This window comes from Xenopus laevis, chromosome 4S, assembly GCF_017654675.1.
Source record: "Xenopus laevis strain J_2021 chromosome 4S, Xenopus_laevis_v10.1, whole genome shotgun sequence".
NCBI classification, from domain to species: domain Eukaryota; kingdom Metazoa; phylum Chordata; class Amphibia; order Anura; family Pipidae; genus Xenopus; species Xenopus laevis.
In genome coordinates this window covers 77664314-77683564 of record NC_054378.1, presented here as the reverse complement: position 1 = coordinate 77683564, position 19251 = coordinate 77664314, and the positions used below count along the sequence as shown (strand labels likewise).

General features: G+C 38.0%; 1 protein-coding gene across 1 annotated transcript in view; it reads left to right on the top strand.

Moving 5' to 3' along the window:
• Positions 1-261: 261 nt before the first annotated feature.
• Positions 262-19251, top strand: part of rabgap1l.S (RAB GTPase activating protein 1-like S homeolog) — a gene marked incomplete at its 5' end in the record, with an annotated part of 148777 nt that continues 129787 nt past the window's right edge. The window contains 6 exon segments of the mRNA NM_001096453.1: positions 262-428; positions 1840-2035; positions 2890-3100; positions 3841-4015; positions 6676-6833; positions 8737-8847. Of these exon segments, the coding sequence (NP_001089922.1) occupies positions 306-428; positions 1840-2035; positions 2890-3100; positions 3841-4015; positions 6676-6833; positions 8737-8847 (974 nt within the window).

Sequence of the window (19251 nt, the reverse complement as noted above, 5' to 3'; positions counted from 1 at the left end):
TACAAATACATGAACTCTTTTCCCAACTAACTTGATATCGATGTAGTGCCAAATGCTTTCAGCGTGTGTGTACGTTTACTTAAGAACCCTTGGAGTGCTGATGATTACCCATCTTCAACAAATGTAGCAGGTACCTTGTAGTTGTGCTCCGTTGGGTTCACCTTGGGTGATGCACATTTTCAGCTACATTAAGTCATGATGTTTAAGATCTCTGTTAACATAATAAACTGAATGTTTTTTTTCTTTTTGACTGTTTTCCAGAGGTTCCAGCTTTGAATAAATATTAGAAACACTGCACAGTAGTAATGGAAAAAAAGTATTTTGTTCAAAATGCCAACGAGTCCAATGACTCTGTGTTGACTGTAAATAGTGAAGATTTTGTCTTGGTTGAAGGTTCTTCAGACTCAGAGGACAAACCAAAGCTTAAGGTATGTCTATGATTTATTTAGCTACTATATGGTAACCTTCGGCTTCAGCTGAGGAGCAGTTCAGTGTGAAAATAAAAACGGTGTAAATAGGCTGTGCAAAATAAAAAATGTTTCTAATATAGTTAGTTAGCCAAAAATGTAATATATACTGTAAAGGCTGGAGTGAACACATGTCTAATAAAACAGCCAGAATCCAACGTCCTACTTTTCAGCTCTCTAACTCTGAGTTAGTCAGCGACTTGAAGGGGGGCCACATGGTACATATCTGTTCAGTGAGTTTGCAATTGATCCTCAGCATTCAGCTCAGATTCAAAAGCAACAGATATGACCCATGTGGCCCCCTTCAAGTCTCTGATTGGTTACTGCCTGGTAGCCAGGGTAACCAGTCAGTGTAAACAAAGCTGAAAAGCAGGAAGTAGTGTTCTGACTGACATTTTATACATCAAATCACTCCAGCCTTTATACATTACATTTTTGGCTAACTTATTATATTAGAAACATTTATTTTATTTCTATTTACCCAGTTTTTATTTTTACACTGAACAATTCCTTTAAGTACCATTGAATTATACACAGACAACTAAGAGCATGTTTTATAGTCATAACGGTGGCTCTTTTGTATTAGGCATCTTCAGAAATAAGCAAACATTTTGTTATGTTTTCCCATTTGAATTCTGAATTGTTGAGGTAGCAGTTCTCTCTTCTCTCATAGAAAAAATATTAGGATTATGATGATAATATTTATAGTGCAGACTTTTTATTTACTTTAAATTTGCACACTTCTGTTAATGTAACTTCTACATGGAGTTTTGAGACATCCAATCTTAACTTACTCACCTACAGATAAAAAGCTGTGTGATAAAAGTCGTTTGCAAATTAAACATGGAACCCAAATTTTCATTAAAGCATCAATACCTGTTGTTTAACTATCTGAGCTGTCAATCAAATTTTACCTGCCCCCCATATCTATGTCTGAGGCAAAGAGGCAGGACAGTCAATTACTTTCACTTTCCATTCAGCATTTCCCAGACGTAACTGCACTCCACACATCCCCCCTCCCTCCTAACGCTTTATAATTGTGTAGGGCTCTGTTTATGGGCATTAGGTCCCCCATTCTGGTGCATACACACTATTTTGAGGTGATACAAAACTTGTTTTAATAACATTGTACACAAAATGGCTCCTGCCTGAATACTGTGTAATTCCAAGACTGAAGGAAACACAATGTAAATAATAAATGTAGTTTAATTAAATTTTATTTTGCTCAACTAACATGATGGAAACTGATTTGGAATTGTTTATTAGAGTGACAGGTCCCCTTTAAATCTGCACGGTGCTGTACTGTTTCTTTTCTCACTTATCTGCAATTAAGTTATTGATTGGTACATTTTTTTGTTTGTTTTTTGAACAGATTATTTCCAATGGAGATGAGCAGTTGGAAAAGGCAATGGAAGAGATCCTTCGAGATTCTGAAAAGACCCAAAACAACAAAGTGCTTAAAGAAGCAAGCACAGAAGAACAGTCTACTATTTCAACAGCTAGTCATTTCTCTGATCTTGGCACTAAAAATGTCCCTCTGACCTTAATGCTAGATCCCAAAAGCACAGGTAACTTAGGCCTCATGTTTCCTAATTGAACTTTATCTATAACAGGAAGCAACATTAATTTCTCATTTCCATGACACCTGGTGGCACCTGAACCGGTCCATAGACTTTAGGGATGTTTGGGCTCAGGCAAAGTGGGGGAGGGGGGGCCTAAGTTTTGCAAAGTGGACAGAGATTCCTTAGTTTGGTGTGGATCTAGTTAAAGACTTGGCTGATAGGGCTGTGGCCAGGTGAATGTATTGTATCCATATAGCAACCCTGGAGTCAGCCTTTCCTATTCCTCCTGTATGTCTAAGTTTGTAAAATAGAGCACAGAGACCTGTGTTCATTCAGGACCAGATAAAGGCAGTGTTCAAACGGAGCAGGATCTGAGGAGTAACTACAGAGGTGGAGGGGGGGCAGTAAGACCCTAATTAAAGGTCTGGCTTTATATATTTTGGTAGAAAAGGTACATTTATCAATGTTTTGGGGCCCTAAATTTGCTGTAGGACCCAGTAACACCTAGTTGTGTAATTGAGCATACTCTAGTTGTACTAGGCAATTTATTTGATTGTTGCTTTGTCAAGGTCTCAAGGAAGACCAAAACGTTGGAATAATAAATAAACTTTATCATATTTTAAAATATCATATTTTCATCATATTTTAAAAGTCCTGTGAGAGCCTTGATATTTTATATATAAAATATACACACATACACATATATATAATATATGTGTATGTGTGTATCAGATAACTTCCATTACGGAATGTTATCCAAAGGAAGCTTTTCTTGAGATACCTGGCATTCAAACAGTTTGAGAGCTGATCTGTTAATGCTGTTTAAAAAAGAAAACCTTAACCAGTGTTTTCTGTTGCAGAACTCCGTGTGCAAAGCACCAGTGTTTTATCCCACCCACCAGAAGAAGAAAGTGTTTCATTTCACAAGCTATGCTACTTAGGGTGCATGAAGGTATCTGCTCCTCGCAATGAAATTGAGGCTCTTCGCGCAATGGCATCCATGAAAGCTCAATGCATTTCACCTATCACTGTAACACTCTATGTACCAAATATACCAGAAGGATCTGTCAGGTGAGCTGAAGGATAAAAATAATTTTTAAACTGCAAGCCAATTCTTAATATTATTATTATTACTTTTAAACCCAAGGGTTTAAAATATATGCTATTAACATGCCTTTAGTTCACATGGGATCAGACTGACTATCCGTTTAAAATGCTCATCACTAATTGATTGCTATGGGTTACTGCTCAGGTGCAAATTAGAATTTGTATGGGTAGGGCTATCTGTAGTTATTGCCTTTCTGAGCTGGAAGAGGGGTCCATAGATCCAGTTAGTTTAAAATGCTCATTACTAATTGATTGCTATGGGTTACTGCTCAGGTGCAAATTAGAATTTGTATGGGTAGGGCTATCTGTAGTTATTGCCTTTCTGAGCTGGAAGAGGGGTCCATAGATCCAGTTAGTTTAAAATGCTCATTACTAATTGATTGCTATCGGTTACTGCTCAGGAGCAAATTGGAGTTTGTATGTGTATATCTTTAGTTATTGGCTTTCTGAGCTGGAAGAGGGGTCCAGCTTTAAAATGGTGTTTTAAGTACTAGATTAACTAAATTTACAGCTAAAGCAAAGGAAAGCAAATGTTGTTTTTTTTTTGCACGTCTACTTTAACTCCATGTATGTCTGTTGGGTTGGTGGAATTTAGCATGCAAGGGCAGAATATACTTGACTATATGTGGATTTAAATATGAGTTTGATCGAAAAAATACAATTTATTTACAAAGGTTAAGTGATTCTCTTGCTTTCCTCCACAGAATTATTGATCAAACAAACAAATCCGAAATTGCTTCCTTCCCAATCTACAAAGTGCTGTTCTGTGTGCGAGGGCGAGATGGTACCTCAGAGTGTGACTGCTTTGCTTTTACTAAGAGGGACCTTGGAACTGAAGAATTTCAAATCCATGTGTTTAGTTGTGAGATAAAAGAAGCGGTAAGTGTGCAAACTTATTATGAACTGCAGTACTGTAGATAATACCTGTATTGCTAAGTTAGTTTACTTGCTGCCATTTGTTTTCTATAACTGACTAATTTAATAGTATAACTGTGCTGCGTTGCACAGTGAAACTGTAAGAATCCCCTTGTTTAATGAAAATTGATTATTTAATTCCAAGTAGGTGAATGCACAGAGTTATGAAGTCACCACAAATTGCTGCAGCTCTAGGACCTCATGCCCCTTGGTATGATATAAAACAAAAATACAGATTTTTAAAATATTATGAACTAACATATGAGGTTTATAAGTGAATATAGTTATATTAGTTATAAGTGGATATAGTAATAGTGAACTGCAATGGCAAAAGTAGCAGTAACAATAAATGTGTAGCCTAACAGAGCATTTGCTTTTAGATGGGGTGAGTGACCCCCTTTTGAAAGCTGGAAACAGTCAGAAGAAAAAGGCAAATAATTAACAAACTATATAACATAAATAATGAAAACCAATTGAAAGGTTGCTGCTTACAATTTCCCATTCTAAAAGTTAACGTAAAGGTAAATTACCCCTTTAACCCTCAGGCGTCTGCTCAGTGAAACAGCTAGCGAGCGATAAGTCCCTTTTAGCAGTATAAAAATATGAATAACTTTTAAACAAACAAACAAAAGGGTCAAAGCACATTCCAATAATTTTCCTTTAGTGAGTTTATTTTCATTACTTTACATACTCAAGATTCAATCCCTTCAAGAAAAATGGATACACATTGCAGCAAATAGGCCTCGTTCCTATGGGCATTTATGCTAGCAAGGAAGCCATTATATGATCGGCCTGGCCACAAATGACTGCAGATGATCTGAAATGATCTGTCGATGATTTGTCACAGATCTAGAACAACAAAGAAAATTGTTGTGGGTTGCAGTGCTCTGTTCCTTTAGGTCACAGGATCAACATGTGTGGGTTGTGCCATAATATTACTTTCAGAGATCTTGGCATTTTCTCTAAAGGGGGATAAAAGTAGATGTCTCAGTATGGGTTGTACCATTCATTTGTTCATTGAAGAACATCTCTAGAGAACTTGCTGGTAATGGCCTTAAAATACATGTATTTCTTATTTGTGAACAATAGGGGGAGCCTGGCCTCTTTCTATATTGATGATTTGGTATTATGGTACGCTTCCTATAGCAAACAAAAAAAACCTTAAAACAATTATTCCAGCCTTCAAATAAATACTGAACTGATGCCTAAATATATCACTTAACCTAGCTAACAAACGACCCAACATTATTTAGTTAATTTTATTTTTTTTCCCATTTTTTTTAATTACTATGTTTTATACTGCCTTGGACATGTAAAAAGGCAAGTAAAAAAAAAATCGAATAACATTTAAATAATAAAAACCTTTTGCTTTAATATTATTAGGTTAAGAGATAAGTTAGTCCCCCTCACAAGTATCTTATACAGTAGGAACTGTTTCCACAAACTGCATGTTCCTCAGTACTCCCCTGTCAATCTCCCGATATCACAATACGGTAGTTTTTCCCTAGGATTGCAATTTGCCCATAGGTGTGGAGCAGTGTTGGCACAATATATTAGACTGGGCAGGTTATAGCACAAGAACGATCTGTTATCCAGAATGCTTGAGACCTGGGGTTTTCCAGATAATTGATCTTTCCTTTATTTGGATCTTTATACCATAAGTCTATGAGAAAATCCTGTAAAATGTAATAAACCCTTGTTTTGCTTCCAATAAGGATTAATTGTATATTAGTTTGGATCAAGTAAAATGTACTGTTTTATAATTATTATTATTACAGAGGAAAAGGAAATGGTTTTTAAAAATTTTGATTTTGATTATTTGGATAAAATGGAGTCTATGGGAGACCGCCTTTCTGTAATATGGAACTTTCTGGATAATGGGTTTCCAGATAACATCCCATACCTGTAAAATATTTGTGTACAGATATTACAGATATTTAGTTTTTCTTTTATATTAACATATACAATATGCCATTCTATTCTTTAAGATACACAATTAAAGGGATACTGTCATGGGAAAAAACTTTTTTTTCAAAATGAATCAGTTAATAGTGCTGCTCCAGCAGAATTCTGAACTGAAATCCATTTCTCAAAAGAGCAAACAGATTTTTTTATATTCAATTAAAAAAATCATGTGACTTGTGCCTGCACTTTAGGAGAGAAATGCTTTATGGCAGGCTGCTGTTTTTCCTTCTCAATGTAACTGAATGTGTCTCAGTGGGACATGGGTTTTTACTATTGAGTGTTGTTCTTAGATCTACCAGGCAGCTGTTATCTTGTGTTAGGGAGCTGCTATCTGGTTACCTTCCCATTGTTCTTTTGTTTGGCTACTGGGGGGGGAAAGGGAGGGGGGTGATATCACTCCAATTTGCAGTACAGCAGTAAAGAGTGATTGAAGTTTATCAGAGCACAAGTCACATGACTTGGGGCAGCTGGGAAATTGACAAAATGTCTAGCCCCATGTCAGATTTCAAAATTGAATATAAAAAAATCTGTTTGCTCTTTTGAGAAATGGATTTCAGTGCAGAATTCTGCTGGAGCAGCACTATTAACTGATTCATTTTGAAAAAAATTTTTTTCCCATGACAGTATCCCTTTAAATGTATGTCTGCCTTTTCTTTTAGGTAAGTCGAATACTGTATAGCTTCTGTACTGCTTTCAAGCGTTCATCCAGACAAGTGTCTGATGTTAAAGACAGTGCCCTTCCTACTCCCGACAGTGATGTTTTCACCTTTATGGTCTCTCTGGAAATCAAGGAAGATGACAGCAAGGGGAATTTCAGGTACTTTATGTATTTGAGTTGTTTAGCTGTTATGTATTGTGTAATCTTGCTGTCTTTATCTGGAAGAGGCCAGGCCAGTTCCAAGCACCTTGACTGTTTTTATGTGTACAGACATATTGGCCAGAAGCAGGACGTTTGATTACAATTGCTTTTTGAAGGAGGCACAATCTAAAACCATCAGAGGTTTTATTGATCTGGTTATTTTTATACATTTTCTAATTATGTGCTTTGGAGCAGAGTGTGCAAGATTTAACCCTTCAGCTTGGTTTCTTATTGTACTTTAAATCCCCTCCTCTCCTAATAGTTTGATATATACCTTGATAACAGGTATGGAACCTGTTACCCAGAATGTGCAGGACCTGGGATCTTTCTGTAATTTGGATCACTCCATACTTTAAGTCTACTAAACCTTTAAACTTTATATAAACCCAATATGTTTTTCTCCAATATTAATTATATCATATTTGGGACAATGTACAAAATATATTTTTATTAATAGAGAAAAGGAAATAATTTTTAAACATTTGAATTATATGATTAATATGGATTCTATTGGAGATGGCCTTGTGATTGTGAGCTTTCTGGATAACCGGTTTCTGGATCCTTTACTTCCTAACCTTTTGTAAATTATGCTTAAATGACATAACTTACACCACTTTAACTAGTCGCTAATATAATTTATGCTGCAATGCACTGAAGACTCACTATCTGCAGCATTCTTATCATTGTCCCGCTCGTATATAACCATCCTTCATAGCATTCTCATCTTAGTTGGGACAAAATACATTTTTATTAATAGAGAGAAAAGGAAATCATTTTTAAACATTTGAATTATATGATTAAAATGGATTCTATTGGAGATGGATTTGTTTTTTTTCTGGATAACTGGTTTCTGGATCCTTTACTTCCTAACCTTTTGTGAATTCTGCTTAAATGACATAACTTACACCACTTTAACTAGTCGCTAATATAATTTATGCTGCAATGCACTGAAGACTCGCTATCTGCAGCAGTCTTATCATTGTCCCGCTTGTATATAACCATCCCTCATAGCATTCTCATCTGTTCTCTAATTTTATATTCTTTCTTTTGCAACACTCATCACATTATATATTATTTTTCCTGTTTAATTCATGCAAATGCTGAACAACTCAGCTTTCTGGACCTTTTATCCATGCTGTCCAGAGCACAGTATGTGATTGAGCGTATGACCAACCAGACCAGATTTTCTGTTGAGGGTGGAGGGCCCTAATTTACTAGTATGTGTAAACAATGCTGCCCCTTCCCAAAAAAACAAAAACATTTTTGCACACAATTACTGTATAATTAGACTTACAGAAAGTTGAAAAAAATGCCCATGTCAATCTGGTTACAAGTTGAAATGCCCTTCTTAACAAAATAGGTGTCAGATAAATGGTCCATGTATGCTTTTATATCCCTTAGTTGCATGCAGGTAGGTGGTGCAGTGTGCAAAAACAACCTGTCTTTTAAACCTGGTTAATGGCAGCTGATGATTACAGGGTTTTCTTGTTCCTCTGTGCCTTGTATCCCTTTCAAGTTAACAGGCACAGAGGTGCAAGGTGCATAAAATTTGGATTCAACTATTTCGCTTATGGCATCTATACCCGCTAATATTAAATATGGTGAATGTTTGTCACTTACCAACAATGCATGTTTGTGTTTTATACCTCTATTTATTATACTGTTTTACAGAATATGTTTCTATCGTAAAAATTTCCATATAAAAAGATATACATGTGATGCTTACCTTTTCCGTTTAATAAATGGAATTTGAATGATGCCTTGTTTGTTTGCATGTTTTTTCTTGGGTATGTCTGTGTTAATGATGTGATTGATGATGTGTGATTTTAAATACTGTTTAAATAAAACTCCTCTTTTGCAGTCCAGTTCCAAAAGATCGAGATAAACTGTACTTTAAGCTGAAACAGGGAATAGAAAAGAAAGTGATGGTCACTATCCAGCAGGTGTCCAACAAAGAATTACTTGTGGAGAGGTAAGATTATAAGTAAAGCTACAAGCTACAATTTCTATGGTTTTCTACCTTTCTAAGCCCCTACATTTTTTTATTTTTCTCGACAATAGTATGCGTATTTTTTTTAAAAAAAAAATCTCAAGTGGGTAAAGTCCCATTTTAGTTGTGGCAAATAAATCACAAATCACATTTTTCCATTCATCTTGAAGCAAGTTGACTAACACTGACTTTCATGGCAACTTGGGAGATTTTGCTAATTTGTATACTAACGCCAATGCTAGTTCCATTCTTAATTTTTAATAGAGGTGTTTTTTCTCTTCCTTCTTCTCCCAAAATGTCTTGATTTGAATCTGATCAGCCTGTGTGTGGTCACATACAGTGGAGCTGAATCTGAGTTCAGCATTTGGACTGACCTCAGCCCGTGTGTGACCGCACACAGGCTGATTGGATTCAAATCAATGGAGAAGGGGCACTGAGCAAATCTGCTACTTTCAGCCTGCAAAAATACACAGGCTGACAGCTGCTTGCAACAGCCTGTGTGCCCATAGCTACATGGTAGGTCTCTTTGACATTACTGATTGAGTGCAAAATGGAGAACAAGGGTTAATGGATAATAAACTTAAGTGCATGTAAATGTAACTAGAATACTTTTCTTAGCACTTTAACAATTAACATTCATTTGTTTTAAAGGAATACTATACCCCTAAACAATGTAGATCTGTATAACTAAATATCCTATAAAACATATCTTATGTAAAACCCTGCTTAATCAAAATTAACCATTTTCATAACTAAATACTTTTTTAGTAGAAAGTCCCACTGGGTATTCCTAAATGGAAAATTGCCATTTTTAAATTTTAAATATATGGTCCATCACAAACATGGTTGCGTGAAGTTGGGTTCAAAAAAGGACCAAAGTCCATTAAGTTTGAAAGATTCTAGTGACCATGTGGTGAGGTTTTAATATAAATGGTCAAATGATTAGCCCTGTATCATGTATAAAATAAGTTTATGGGTATATGACCAACACTAGCCACGATAATGCGAAACACGTCGGGAGGGCGTGGCTGACATGAGGTTGGCATGTTATTCCTGTGCAGTTTTGTTCCCATGAGGTGGAATCATAGCATTTTTTTGTGTTAGAAACCCAGCAGGTGCTGGTCTTGTCTAAAGAGCTGTTCAATAGACTTGAAAATAAATATGAAATGTTGGTTATGGCTAGAAAATAAGAGATATGTTTAGCTTTTGACACTGTGGGACTGATTTTGGCTTGTGCAAAAATTTCATGTGAAGTAAGGAGCAGCTAGATGTTAATAATTAAAACAAAGACCTGATTGGTTCTTTCTAGCAACTGAACTTGTGCAATTTAGCAAATCAGCCCTTTCATGCAAAACTGCTCATCTATCCCTGATTCCAAAACTTGTTTGCATTCATCATCCTCAAGAAAAATACCTTCTGTAACTTCAGTTATTATTAGCTAGTGAACAAATATACCCTTTATTGTAGAATTATAAGAATATTAAGTCACCTAGGAGTTTCATGATCATATATACATAAGTCACAAGGCAGTGCTTTTATACAGGTCATGGAACTCCAAGGTGACTCTTAGGGGGAGATTTATTAAGGGTCAAATTGAAAATTTGAATTCGAATCTTTTTTATGGTCAAAACTGTCAAATTCGACTCTGGCCCTTTAAGAATTCAAAATCAACTATTCGCCATCTAAAACCTGCCGAATTGCTTTATAAGTCAGTGGGAGAGGTCCAGTGAGCAAATTAGAATTGAATTTGATTTGAGTTTTCAGGTTGTTTAAATTCGTCTTTTTACAATTCGATTTTATCCAATACATTTACCTAAGTTGAATTTCGAATTCAATCAAATTTAAGGGTGTTTTAAAAACATGAATTTGAAATTTGACCCTTGATAAATGTGCCTCTTAACATCTTCATAATTATTCTAATACACAAGTTTCTGTAAGTCATGTGACAGAAATGACATCACTAAGCACCAATTATAATTGATTACACTAATAAGTACTGTTAATAAATATATAATTTCCAGGACTTATGGCTCTTGTGTATTATTACAGGATAACAGACAGAGCTCTTGAATAATAATGTACAGTTGTCAGAATTTTACAAAACATGCAGTATTTACAACATAGAATTTAAAGGCAAGGATAGCCTTCTAAAACTGATGCAGTTCCCTTGACATTGTTTTTTTCGTTAACCATCTACAATAACAGTTTTACTTTCCACTTTTCTGTTTCCACTATCCTGACTGAAATATATGCAGTCTATGAAAAGTAATAGATAGTTGGCAAAGGCTACCAGTTTGGTTTAAATTTTTCCAACTTTGAAGAATGAATTTAGCATTCTAAGCAGCTGTTTGTATAGTGGCGATGGCTGAAACCGCTGATAGAGTTTGCAGGCATGGGGGCGAGGCTCATGTCTGCAGCATGCAGCAGGTTTTTTGTTACCTCTAAATAAGGTATCTTATTGGCAGATGGGGCATGATTTGGGTTGGAGAAATAAGGAGCTGTTTAAAATGCATTCGGCATCTTGGGCCGCCCACCGAAAGACCAGAGTTATTGTTCTTTAAAGGAGCATTCTTCGTTTTTGGTATGGTGTATACAGTCATACTCTAAGGGGCAGATTTATCAAAGGTCGAGTTGAATTTTCGAATTTAAAAAATTTGAATTTTGAGTTATTTTTTTGTACTTCGACTAGGGAATAGTCCAAATTCGATTAAAAAAAAAAAATTAGAATTTTGAAATGTACCATGTGCTGTCACTTTAAGAATTCGAATTTTACTATTCACCATCTAAAACCTGCTCAATTGGTGTTTTAGCCTATGGGGGACCTCCTACAACCAATTTGGAGTCATTTGGTGGACTTTTGAAAAGAATTCGTTTTTTGGGTTAAAAGCCTCGAATCGAATTCGATTCGAATTTACAGCTCAATCCTATTCACTTATTGCTAATTTTTTAATAAATTTCGATTGGTTTTTTTTTTTTTCGAGTTGATGGGCGTTTTTAGAAACTCCCATAAACTCGAAATTCGACCCTTGATAAATCTGCCCCTAAGACTATGTTCAAGTAGTTTTCATCTTGAATTTTTGTAGTTTTATATGATGTGCTTTTTTGTACTGCACCTCACAGGTTAGACATTTTAGCTATTTGGTCACTGGCTTTAATTACAGTAGCACCAGGAAGAAGATTGGAAGTCATAATGGAAGATGTTTCAGCCTGTACAATTAAACTTCCACCCTCCCCATAGTTTGACCACCACTGCTTGGACCATGTAGAGAGGTGAATCTCTAGTCCTGGTCAGATGAAGGTCTGTTCTAGCACCCTACAAAAAACAATTCAGCAAGTCTGTGTAGGAGCCCCCAAGTGGATGTATTTACTTATCTGACACCCCGGGCCCAGGGCCGGATTTACATAGTGGACACCCTAGGCCCACTGCCGTTCGTCGCCCCTGTCCCCACCCCTTTATTCGTGCAAATTTTCATCATCTGCACTGGAGAAATGGGGAAATTTAAAAAATGATTGTATCTACTGCTCATCCCCAGTGTTTTTGAATAAATGTGGGTGTGGTTGGGCAGCATGCCGCCCCCCTAAAATCCTGCCGCCCTAGGCCCGGGCATAGGTGGCCTTTCCACAAATCCGGGCCTGCCCGGGCCGGTGCTCCTATCAGTAGGGATGTCGCGGACTGTTCGCCCGCGAACTAATTCGCGCGAACATCGGCCGTTCGCGTCCGCCGAATGTTCGCGAACGTCGCGCAACGTTCGCCAATTTCGGTTCGCCTTAGCTGGCGCTTATTTTTGCCCTCTCACCCCAGACCAGCAGATACATGGCAGCCAATCAGGAAGCTCTCCCTCCTGGACCACCCCCACACCCCCTGGACCACTCCCCTTCCATATATAAACTGAAGCCCTGCAGCGTTTTTTCATTCTGCCTGTGTGTCCTTGGAAGAGCTAGTGTAGGGAGAGAGCTGTTTAGTGATTTGAGGGACAGTTGATAGTAACTTTGCTGGCTAGTAATCTACTTGATACTGCTCTGTATTGTAGGGACAGAACTCTGCAGGGATTTGAGGGACAGTGAGTTTAGGTTAGGTAGCTTTGCTGACTAGTAATCTACCTTCTACTGCAGTGCTCTGTATGTAGCTGCTGTGGGCACTGCTTCTGATCTCATCTGCTGACTGCTGTAATAACCCAATAGTCCTTGTAAGGGCTGCTTTTATTTTCTTTTTTCTTTTTTTACTTTGCTACTATAAGAGCCCAGTGCTATTAGTCTAGCTGTGTTGGGGAGTGGGACTGGTGTGCTGCTCCTCCTAGTAGTTCACCACTACCAGCACCAACCAGAGTCAAAATTGTTACAAAGTATCTTATTTGCACCTGTTAGCTGTTCTGAGCTCTCTGCCAAAAGCTAATTAAGTTAGAAACTGGTTTTTTTCTGGCTGTTCAGTGCAGAGAAAAGAGGGACTGGTGTGCTGCTCCTCCTAGTAGTTCACCACCACCAGCACCAACCAGAGTCAAAATTGTTACAAAGTATCTTATTTGCACCTGTTAGCTGTTCTGAGCTCTCTGCCAAAAGCCAATTAAGTTAGAAACTGGTTTTTTTTCTGGCTGTTCAGTGCAGAGAAAAGAGGGACTTTCCAGTACAAAAGAGGGACAGGGGGTTGAGTGGTCAAAAGAGGGACAGTTGGGAGGTATGCAAGTGCCACCTAGCTGTGTGAGCTTTTTCACATTCTGTCTAAATAACAATAATAATTCCGTGTCCGTAAACATCACCTGAGTGATGTTTTTACAGCAGCAATAATATATTCCGTATCCACTACTGTATACGTTGCCTTTGCAGGCATTGTTTGCCCAGTCTTTAACCAAGTGCCACCTAGCTGTGTGAGCTTTTTCACATTCCGTGTCCAGAAACATCACCTGAGTGACGTAGTGTGATTTCTGCCCTTTACAGCACAAAACGCAGCGCTGTGTCAACAATGTATTTTTCAGAAACATTTTTGCCCTTGATCCCCCTCTGGCATGCCACTGTCCAGGTTGTTGCACCCTTAAAACAACTTTAAAATCATTTTTCTGGCCAGAAATGTCTTTTCTAGCTTTTAAAATTCGCCTTCCCATTGAAATCTATGGGGTTCGCGACGTTCGCGAACCGTTCGCATTTTTGTCCGGAAGTTCGCGAACATTTTTTCCGACGTTCGCTACATCCCAACCTATCAGCAGAAAACTGCACTGAACTGGGGTTCTGCCAGCGAGCATCACATAACGATCGTCTTCTTCACTTCTTCGTTCTTCATATATCACGGGGCAAATGCATTTGCAGTAGAATGAAATAGCCGACCTTTTCGTTAAAGTTCAGCTTTTCAAACTACTACACATGCCCAGTCACAAGAAAAAGCAGGAAAAGGATCGCTCTATGGTGCTCACTGGAAGAACCCCTGGCCAGTGCAGTTTTCTGCTGATGGGAGCACTGACCCAGGGTGTAAGATAAGTACAGGGTCGGACTGGGGGGCCCACCGGGACCACTGTCCAGGGCCCCCCGCCCGCTCCCCACCTGGCACGCATGTTTTTTCTTGGGTATGTCTGTGTTAATGATGTGATTGATGATGTGTGATTTTAAATACTGTTTAAATAAAACTCCTCTTTTGCAGTCCAGTTCCAAAAGATCGAGATAAACTGTACTTTAAGCTGAAACAGGGAATAGAAAAGAAAGTGATGGTCACTATCCAGCAGGTGTCCAACAAAGAATTACTTGTGGAGAGGTAAGATTATAAGTAAAGCTACAAGCTACAATTTCTATGGTTTTCTACCTTTCTAAGCCCCTACATTTTTTTATTTTTCTCGACAATAGTATGCGTATTTTTTTTAAAAAAAAAATCTCAAGTGGGTAAAGTCCCATTTTAGTTGTGGCAAATAAATCACAAATCACATTTTTCCATTCATCTTGAAGCAAGTTGACTAACACTGACTTTCATGGCAACTTGGGAGATTTTGCTAATTTGTATACTAACGCCAATGCTAGTTCCATTCTTAATTTTTAATAGAGGTGTTTTTTCTCTTCCTTCTTCTCCCAAAATGTCTTGATTTGAATCTGATCAGCCTGTGTGTGGTCACATACAGTGGAGCTGAATCTGAGTTCAGCATTTGGACTGACCTCAGCCCGTGTGTGACCGCACACAGGCTGATTGGATTCAAATCAATGGAGAAGGGGCACTGAGCAAATCTGCTACTTTCAGCCTGCAAAAATACACAGGCTGACAGCTGCTTGCAACAGCCTGTGTGCCCATAGCTACATGGTAGGTCTCTTTGACATTACTGATTGAGTGCAAAATGGAGAACAAGGGTTAATGGATAATAAACTTAAGTGCATGTAAATGTAACTAGAATACTTTTCTTAGCACTTTAACAATTAACATTCATTTGTTTTAAAGGAATACTATACCCCTAAACAATGTAGATCTGTATAACTAAATATCCTATAAAACATATCTTATGTAAAACCCTGCTTAATCAAAATTAACCATTTTCATAACTAAATACTTTTTTAGTAGAAAGTCCCACTGGGTATTCCTAAATGGAAAATTGCCATTTTTAAATTTTAAATATATGGTCCATCACAAACATGGTTGCGTGAAGTTGGGTTCAAAAAAGGACCAAAGTCCATTAAGTTTGAAAGATTCTAGTGACCATGTGGTGAGGTTTTAATATAAATGGTCAAATGATTAGCCCTGTATCATGTATAAAATAAGTTTATGGGTATATGACCAACACTAGCCACGATAATGCGAAACACGTCGGGAGGGCGTGGCTGACATGAGGTTGGCATGTTATTCCTGTGCAGTTTTGTTCCCATGAGGTGGAATCATAGCATTTTTTTGTGTTAGAAACCCAGCAGGTGCTGGTCTTGTCTAAAGAGCTGTTCAATAGACTTGAAAATAAATATGAAATGTTGGTTATGGCTAGAAAATAAGAGATATGTTTAGCTTTTGACACTGTGGGACTGATTTTGGCTTGTGCAAAAATTTCATGTGAAGTAAGGAGCAGCTAGATGTTAATAATTAAAACAAAGACCTGATTGGTTCTTTCTAGCAACTGAACTTGTGCAATTTAGCAAATCAGCCCTTTCATGCAAAACTGCTCATCTATCCCTGATTCCAAAACTTGTTTGCATTCATCATCCTCAAGAAAAATACCTTCTGTAACTTCAGTTATTATTAGCTAGTGAACAAATATACCCTTTATTGTAGAATTATAAGAATATTAAGTCACCTAGGAGTTTCATGATCATATATACATAAGTCACAAGGCAGTGCTTTTATACAGGTCATGGAACTCCAAGGTGACTCTTAGGGGGAGATTTATTAAGGGTCAAATTGAAAATTTGAATTCGAATCTTTTTTATGGTCAAAACTGTCAAATTCGACTCTGGCCCTTTAAGAATTCAAAATCAACTATTCGCCATCTAAAACCTGCCGAATTGCTTTATAAGTCAGTGGGAGAGGTCCAGTGAGCAAATTAGAATTGAATTTGATTTGAGTTTTCAGGTTGTTTAAATTCGTCTTTTTACAATTCGATTTTATCCAATACATTTACCTAAGTTGAATTTCGAATTCAATCAAATTTAAGGGTGTTTTTAAAAACATGAATTTGAAATTTGACCCTTGATAAATGTGCCTCTTAACATCTTCATAATTATTCTAATACACAAGTTTCTGTAAGTCATGTGACAGAAATGACATCACTAAGCACCAATTATAATTGATTACACTAATAAGTACTGTTAATAAATATATAATTTCCAGGACTTATGGCTCTTGTGTATTATTACAGGATAACAGACAGAGCTCTTGAATAATAATGTACAGTTGTCAGAATTTTACAAAACATGCAGTATTTACAACATAGAATTTAAAGGCAAGGATAGCCTTCTAAAACTGATGCAGTTCCCTTGACATTGTTTTTTTCGTTAACCATCTACAATAACAGTTTTACTTTCCACTTTTCTGTTTCCACTATCCTGACTGAAATATATGCAGTCTATGAAAAGTAATAGATAGTTGGCAAAGGCTACCAGTTTGGTTTAAATTTTTCCAACTTTGAAGAATGAATTTAGCATTCTAAGCAGCTGTTTGTATAGTGGCGATGGCTGAAACCGCTGATAGAGTTTGCAGGCATGGGGGCGAGGCTCATGTCTGCAGCATGCAGCAGGTTTTTTGTTACCTCTAAATAAGGTATCTTATTGGCAGATGGGGCATGATTTGGGTTGGAGAAATAAGGAGCTGTTTAAAATGCATTCGGCATCTTGGGCCGCCCACCGAAAGACCAGAGTTATTGTTCTTTAAAGGAGCATTCTTCGTTTTTGGTATGGTGTATACAGTCATACTCTAAGGGGCAGATTTATCAAAGGTCGAGTTGAATTTTCGAATTTAAAAAATTTGAATTTTGAGTTATTTTTTTGTACTTCGACTAGGGAATAGTCCAAATTCGATTAAAAAAAAAAAATTAGAATTTTGAAATGTACCATGTGCTGTCACTTTAAGAATTCGAATTTTACTATTCACCATCTAAAACCTGCTCAATTGGTGTTTTAGCCTATGGGGGACCTCCTACAACCAATTTGGAGTCATTTGGTGGACTTTTGAAAAGAATTCGTTTTTTGGGTTAAAAGCCTCGAATCGAATTCGATTCGAATTTACAGCTCAATCCTATTCACTTATTGCTAATTTTTTAATAAATTTCGATTGGTTTTTTTTTTTTTCGAGTTGATGGGCGTTTTTAGAAACTCCCATAAACTCGAAATTCGACCCTTGATAAATCTGCCCCTAAGACTATGTTCAAGTAGTTTTCATCTTGAATTTTTGTAGTTTTATATGATGTGCTTTTTTGTACTGCACCTCACAGGTTAGACATTTTAGCTATTTGGTCACTGGCTTTAATTACAGTAGCACCAGGAAGAAGATTGGAAGTCATAATGGAAGATGTTTCAGCCTGTACAATTAAACTTCCACCCTCCCCATAGTTTGACCACCACTGCTTGGACCATGTAGAGAGGTGAATCTCTAGTCCTGGTCAGATGAAGGTCTGTTCTAGCACCCTACAAAAAACAATTCAGCAAGTCTGTGTAGGAGCCCCCAAGTGGATGTATTTACTTATCTGACACCCCGGGCCCAGGGCCGGATTTACATAGTGGACACCCTAGGCCCACTGCCGTTCGTCGCCCCTGTCCCCACCCCTTTATTCGTGCAAATTTTCATCATCTGCACTGGAGAAATGGGGAAATTTAAAAAATGATTGTATCTACTGCTCATCCCCAGTGTTTTTGAATAAATGTGGGTGTGGTTGGGCAGCATGCCGCCCCCCTAAAATCCTGCCGCCCTAGGCCCGGGCATAGGTGGCCTTTCCACAAATCCGGGCCTGCCCGGGCCGGTGCTCCTATCAGTAGGGATGTCGCGGACTGTTCGCCCGCGAACTAATTCGCGCGAACATCGGCCGTTCGCGTCCGCCGAATGTTCGCGAACGTCGCGCAACGTTCGCCAATTTCGGTTCGCCTTAGCTGGCGCTTATTTTTGCCCTCTCACCCCAGACCAGCAGATACATGGCAGCCAATCAGGAAGCTCTCCCTCCTGGACCACCCCCACACCCCCTGGACCACTCCCCTTCCATATATAAACTGAAGCCCTGCAGCGTTTTTTCATTCTGCCTGTGTGTCCTTGGAAGAGCTAGTGTAGGGAGAGAGCTGTTTAGTGATTTGAGGGACAGTTGATAGTAACTTTGCTGGCTAGTAATCTACTTGATACTGCTCTGTATTGTAGGGACAGAACTCTGCAGGGATTTGAGGGACAGTGAGTTTAGGTTAGGTAGCTTTGCTGACTAGTAATCTACCTTCTACTGCAGTGCTCTGTATGTAGCTGCTGTGGGCACTGCTTCTGATCTCATCTGCTGACTGCTGTAATAACCCAATAGTCCTTGTAAGGGCTGCTTTTATTTTCTTTTTTCTTTTTTTACTTTGCTACTATAAGAGCCCAGTGCTATTAGTCTAGCTGTGTTGGGGAGTGGGACTGGTGTGCTGCTCCTCCTAGTAGTTCACCACTACCAGCACCAACCAGAGTCAAAATTGTTACAAAGTATCTTATTTGCACCTGTTAGCTGTTCTGAGCTCTCTGCCAAAAGCTAATTAAGTTAGAAACTGGTTTTTTTTCTGGCTGTTCAGTGCAGAGAAAAGAGGGACTGGTGTGCTGCTCCTCCTAGTAGTTCACCACCACCAGCACCAACCAGAGTCAAAATTGTTACAAAGTATCTTATTTGCACCTGTTAGCTGTTCTGAGCTCTCTGCCAAAAGCCAATTAAGTTAGAAACTGGTTTTTTTTCTGGCTGTTCAGTGCAGAGAAAAGAGGGACTTTCCAGTACAAAA